At 42.6% G+C, this 6,899-nt stretch overlaps 1 protein-coding gene across 1 annotated transcript in view; it reads left to right on the top strand.

Moving 5' to 3' along the window:
* The window catches only part of T265_01774 (hypothetical protein), a gene marked incomplete at both ends in the record, with an annotated part of 45,382 nt that overhangs the window by 5,635 nt on the left and 32,848 nt on the right, over positions 1–6,899 (top strand). Inside the window, 3 exons of the mRNA XM_009165864.1 lie at positions 2,832–3,191; positions 3,244–3,649; positions 4,416–4,720. Of these exons, the coding sequence (XP_009164128.1) occupies positions 2,832–3,191; positions 3,244–3,649; positions 4,416–4,720 (1,071 nt within the window). The remainder of the gene's footprint in view (positions 1–2,831; positions 3,192–3,243; positions 3,650–4,415; positions 4,721–6,899) is intronic.

The raw sequence follows: 6,899 nt of genomic DNA, 5'->3' as shown, positions 1-6,899 counted from the left end.
AAAAAGTGCGGCTTAGACCTCAAAAGCGTGCATCCTTTTCGGCTTAAGAAGTTAGATGTCGAAGCATGAGGTAAAAGAAGAAAGTAGACCTGCAAAGCAAATAGTGTCTCGCCCTGGAATTCGCTTTGTTATGTAAGACGAAAATTTTACTAGTGAAATAAAGGAATGTCAGAATAACTTGATCAGAACACTTACCACAAGCACCAATATGCTACACGACTGGGTCAACCAGCTTCGAAATTTTAAACGTAGCGCCCCGTTGAAGTAAACCTACGGCGACCCCACCGGTACACTGTGAAAATCTGCAGAGCCCTTGAGAGATAGATAAGGCCAGTCACAAACGCCCTTTCTTAAATAACTCTTGTTTTGCCTCAGTAGCTATAAGATGCGTGGGGCTTGCTCCGGAAGTTCACTCCAGCAGCTGTCGAGGCCATATGCCTCAATCCTCAAGATATTTGAAAAAATATCCCCTGCTATGCTGACACAGTTTGCTTACTTGGCTCATACGTCGAGTACGTGATGGATCTGGCCATTTGAGAGTAGTCAAACAATAATTGTCTCCAACTCGTCATAACCTCCATGGAGGGTTAGATGATTACCAGATTGTGGGCTTTCCAGGAACTGACAGCATATGTTATTTTGAGGAATCGCATTCGGTAGGCGAGCGCTTTTGACTTTTAGTGGTAATTGGAATTTCGACAATGACTTCATTGTGATTCATGTTTCAAGCAAGCGGAAAAATAACTGCCGAGTTCCGTTCGTATATTCATATCTATATCCATAAAAACAATCTATCTGTGTTTCACTTCCCGCCTTGGGATGCTTACTCTTTCATAAATATAAATGCATGTCTAGAACCACCTTTTTAGATCCCTACCATTGCCCACAAGGAATATTTTTATCCAATAGGTGGCTAATTAGAGTGAAGTACGAACGATGTAAGCAGTTTTCACACACTGTCACAAACGGTCGCACGGTGCTACAGTTTCTTGAAGCCTTTACAGGCCTCAGAATGACTTAGCTCGATACGTTATAGGTAGTTAAGGAATTTGTAGCCCTTGTTTCTACATTATCCGCTTTCTCCAAGTTTACGACTCTTCCTTGTGATATCATTCTGGTCAGTCTCTCTCACAACGGAGCTAGGGTTGCACTCCTAATAAAGTGAACTCATCAGTAAGGGAGTACATCGCAAACATGTTACAATCTTCATACTAAGGCATCTCTGAATTGTCAGGTTAGGCCAATTTCCTCAGGTTTCAGAGGGTTCCTAGTGGATTTGATGGCTTCTCAAACAACTCATCAGTTAAGGAAACCGAAGCTGTTCCAAGCTGGATTTACGTATTTTATTTACAGTGAGGTCCGAGGGAGAACTTAGAGAGCTGACGATAGTCCCCCATGTTTTGTACTATTTAATAATATGTTTTTTTCAGTCCACCGGTGGCATTGTTTTGCTGGCGGAGAGCGCAGCAGTTTAGTTTTACAATTACCCTGCCTTTTAGCCTCGTAGTTGCGGACAGTAGAATAACGCGTGTGAAACAATTTTTGAGCTCAGACTTGCGTATTCACAACAGTCTAACTGCGACTCTCACATTGCTGTGGATGAGAAGGCCCTGCTGAAGACTGGCAGTTTATTCCCTCTTAAGAACACAGGAAAGCAGGTAAATTAGAATCCGTGACCAAGTTTTCTTCACCTTCAAAGAGTTTTTGACACCTTGAAGAGTTACTTCGTGGAAAAAACAACAGCTGTTCGGCACACAAACTTTGAGGAGGTGAAGCACAACTCGCTAAAATCAGATTTTCTCTCATGACTAATGCGCGAAAGAAATCTGTCCGCAATAACCAGGCCTTGAATGACTTCTGAAGCCAATTACTTATATCGAGAGATTACTCGTGGGGAGTTTCGTTTTCTGAAAGTTGATCCACTTGGGCAAGTATTTACGAGGTTCGTCAGACGACATGAATAAGTGGGTCTTGCAGTCAAATCGGGCGCCTCTTTCACGGAAAGCCTTAAAATTAGTTGTGGATGGTTGCAGTATCTGTAGACTTCATATCACTCTTGACTGAATAGTCCTGTGTTGACGCAATTGCTCCAGTAAGTCCCAACAAAATGGGAGAGGCACTGGACTCAAGTTTGGTCGTTCTATGGATTTTCAGTTAGATGAAAAGAACACCTGAGACAGGCATATTAGCTTCTGTCCGGGCAGTTTGTCAGCTGATCCAGCAACTTATTGATCAAGTAAACTGTGCGTATCCCCGTGCCGCCCACTTGATTCAAGCTATTTGTGTCCAACTCGGAACCAGATTCATTGGTCAAACCTTTGAATTTTGTTCAAGAAAAGGTGCCGTTCTGCCACAGAATCAACAAATGTTAAATATCCTACGCTACTGTTGATGAAATACACCACAAACATTACTCTTCAGCTGTTAGTTTTTTTTGCTAATTCTTTTGTTGTTGTCGCACATGTGTAGGTTAGACACCCGGAATATCAATGAACAAAGGAGATACTTTCTTTTCCGTATGCATTTCGCAGAGGGATGATTAAGTCACAACTTGAATACAAGCATCAGTCATTTATTGCAATTTTTTTAAAAATTTTGCTTGCTTTTATTGGTCAGGTACGCTTATAAACCCTCCGAGTAGTGTGCCTAACTCGGCAGGTTTTTCGCTCTTTCCTAGTTGAAGTATGTGTGCGGGAAAGGAACCCCAGAAACCAAAAAAATATTTTCCCACTGCTCATGAGGAATCTGTTTTTACCAACTTAATTCAAATTTTATGAAAACGATTCCGAGCATAACCGACACACTTTGTTGCGGTTTATGTACCTACACAGTTAACGTTCGATGGTGCGTCTACACAGAGCCGGAAATACGAAAATGCGAAAAGCTTCGACAGTCCATCACCACAATTCCTCAGCTTTCCATGATGTACACCCTGACTTGCATTGCCGGACAAGATGAATTTCAGTGCATGCGGCTCATTCATTCCCGGGAAGCCGATCTGATAAATCTGGACGCTGGTCTCGCCTACTACGGCAGTAGCCTGTATAGTCTTCGACCAATCGCTGTGGAGAACTACGCGTTGGATAATAGTCCTGGTGTACGTGAACTGTTCTACTATGCCAACGTTGTTGTGCCAAAACATTTGAACCCAGTGCCTACAAATCTCCGTGGGAAGGATATATGTTCTGCAGGTAAATGCGGCACATTGTTCTTCAAAGTCTTACTCCCTGCGTTGTATTTCAGGTGCTGGTACAGCCGAAGGTTGGGTGATGCCTTTTGGAAAGTTGTTTGCTGACTTGCGAACTATCCCTGTGACCCAGTGCAACAGTGTGGTTCGAAATTTGATTGGATACCTCGGGGACTCGTGTATACCCAACTCTTTGAGTGAGGTGTTCAACCCGTTCGGTGACAATACACAGGAAGTATGCCAGTTATGTGCCAATCGTGGATTGGAAACCTGGTGTACAACACGGGATCGATATGCACGAAATCATGGTGCCCTCAGATGCTTACGCGAGTACACAGAGAACATAGAGTCTCTGGTCAAACCAACGGCGGCTTTCGTGCGAGCGAGAGAAATTGAGTTGGCCTCTGTGGATGGGTTTCCGATGGCAGATTACAAGCTGCTTTGCCCCACCATTCAGGCTGAGTAAGTCTGAATCAAATACACTGGTCGATTAGTTTTTTAGGACAGGATCTTCAGATACATAGCGATATTCAGGTGTGCATCATTATACGACAAGATAACAAAAGTACAGTGTTTCTTACAAACCGAATAAACCCTGGCAAAATTCAATGATGGACTACCTTTTGATTGTCAGTAGCTGTGTAATTTTACTTAAATTTGGTTGATATCAATTCCTTCCCGGTTATTAAGTACAACTATAAATGAGCGTCCTCATTGGCACTTCAGGGCGAGAGTTCAATCTCCATCAGTTGAAACGATGGTTCATACTGTTCTGCCAAAATCGTAGCGTCTCTGTAGAAATCCGGTTCACCCAGCATTTCTGAGTTGCCGACCGGGAACTTTTAGGAGGGTACCAAGCTACTCATGAGTAGCTAAAACTTTTGCCTATTCAAAATCCCCTTGGGACCTACCTCATCAGTGGAGATGGAGTTAGCCAGCGTTATCCATTATCAAAGAACTCAGTATAAAATGCCGAATATGTGTAATGTCGGTCCCAGTTGGAGTTTCGGATGCAATAAGCTCCCGAAAAATACCTAAGGCTAACCTTGGAACTTAAAGTTTTGTCCCATTCCATAAATAATTAACTATGCTTCAATGAAATCCAGGGGAGATATTTGAAGGCTTACCTAGAGAAAGTATAACTGAGTGTAGTTACGAGGGGAATTCTAAACCTTGCATGAGTTAAGCACTGTGGCAGTTTACTTCTCCGACGGAATATTTCTTTCAGTGGCACCTGGACGGCTGATTTCAACGCCTCCACAACTACATGTCACTGGGGACAAATTCCAGCGAGAATGATTATGACGATTTTGACCGAGCCCAATGTAACGGAGTTCAACAATTTCCTCACAACACTGGTGCAATATTTTGGTCCGTCAGGGAGTCACCTACAAACCTTCAGCTTGTTTCAGTCCACTGGCTACGGGAATCCTGATGAACCAGGTCAGACGTATGACCTGATGTTCTCCGATTTTACTAGGAATATCTTCGTCCCACCGGAGGAAGAAACAGCAACGTACTATCGATGGATAAGTAAGTCGAAGCACTCTGCTTATTACTTGATTCATCCTTCATTTTTGAAATATCGCTTCCTAGGGTATCAGAATTTCCGATCTTCACAAGATTTCCCTAATTTCAGATTTTACTGCCTGAAGCTCCGTTATATCCACCTCCAAATTGTTCGATTTTTATATCAAACAGCTAAAGACTTGATTTTTACCAGATACTTTTTTTACAATGATTCATTTCTGGTTCGGGTTCTTTCCTGTTTAATTTGTTTTCAATATCACTTTAGAACTCATCAGAGTGTTGTTGAACTACACGGCATTTCATCGTAGTTTATGACAGTCGACTATACATATCTTGGCACAAAAAGGGGAAGCTCCACATAGTAAAGAATCATATGGCGGACCATCTTCATAGCTATTTTCAAGAATTACACAACATACCTTGTATAGTTACGCGTAGTACTCACTCGCAACTAATAGGAACAAGCGACAAATTGGAGCACCGAATCCTCTTGGTTTAGGCCTCCGGCGAGGATTGAAGATGTTCCTATTAAGACGCTAAAATCCCATTCGTATTATCATTCACGGATGCAAATATGCAAAGACTGCGATGAGATGCTGTTTATAAGCTATGAATTTGATGACCCCAAGCGTGTCATCTTGCTAACCTGAAGGATACCGATCGTTTCTGTTGTTGTATACGACATGGGTTGTCTGAGTTGACTGGAACTCTCGGTAGGTGGGTCGCATAGATTGTCATTGGCACTTCCGATCAGCTGGTGGCCTCAGTCAAACAGGAATTGAGCATCGATAACATTTACTTGATCGGTGTTGGGTTGAACACATGTTAAATCAGGTGCCCACACATTATACGACAATATGGAAACTTCCACATTAACTCCAATAACCTCCGCATTGATCAGACCATACCTTGACATCTACAAAAACAGGAATTGTAACAGCCCTCCCCCCACACAAACACACATGAATGAAGGAATGCCGAGGAAGATGTAAGTGAAATGTCAAACAAAGCGTACAGTTGAGCATACGTGGTAATCGTGTTTCTGCGTACCGTCTGTGTTCATAAGTATAACTACTCATGAGTAACTGAATTTTTACGGGTTTTTACCTACAACGGAAGCCAAGCAGTTGCAATGACCGATTTTAGCCCAGTTCCAAACTTATAACCAGGGTAAGTCTCGATCGAATCTGTTGTCATCTCCATATATGTGTTGTTCTAACTCAAAATTTATGTTGTACCCACTTTTTTCTCAACAACTGCTACCAACACCCCTTTGATTCACCTTGTTTTTATCGACCGCCTGCATTGCCCCCTATCTAACGAACGAATTTACGCAGTAAGGGTTTTCCAGATAAAATCCACTGAATAACAGATCGATCATACTTCTTCTCAATTAGCACCACTCAATCATTCGATGCCGACGTTCTGATCTATTCCCATACTCTTAGTGCTAGGTGAATAAATCATTGACAATATCATATCCGATCTGCGTGTGGAGCACTAGAGCGCCATCGATAAAAATACTGGATATTATACAGTGAGTTTATATCAAGTGAAGGGAACCAATAAACTCACCAATTAGCTTTTTACGGAAATGGTAGTTTAGCACGGAACCCAGAAAGACGAAGTTTATATGAAGAAACGACACAAAAGTTTTAAATTTCCGATAGCCACAACTTTGGGTCGTTCTGCGCGTTGCATCTTTCTGCGTGGCTAGACAGCCTGATTTGGGAAGTGGTATGGTTGTAGGAGGTAAAACCATCTTGCTCGCTGTTTGGTGCCATGTTAACCAATCGATGTCGGTAGAACTCCTTCTGGAGTAAGGGTCTTGTTGCGTAATGCCTCCGCACAAATAGGAAAAGGGCAATAAAACCTCGAGCAGAATATACCAGGCGATCATTGTAGACCTATGTAACGTCCAAACTAAGGACACGATCGATTCAAGGTTCAATCTCCCAACCCACACTATAATAACGGCCGTGGCCATATCACTAGTTCTAAATAGGCACTGCATCATCATCATCATCAACAACCTGAAATCAGCGTTCAACACCGATGCTTCACTGCCGTAAAATAGGTAAATAACCGTGAAGATAACACCCGATTGTCAACAGGCGGTAGCTGGGGGTGACCCGTGATTTCCACACTGTACTCAACCAGTGGGTTAATGGCTTGCATCGGT

Source organism: Opisthorchis viverrini (genome assembly GCF_000715545.1).
Source record: "Opisthorchis viverrini unplaced genomic scaffold opera_v5_19, whole genome shotgun sequence".
NCBI classification, from domain to species: Eukaryota; Metazoa; Platyhelminthes; class Trematoda; order Opisthorchiida; family Opisthorchiidae; genus Opisthorchis; species Opisthorchis viverrini.
This window is presented reverse-complemented; position numbering and strand designations above follow the sequence as displayed.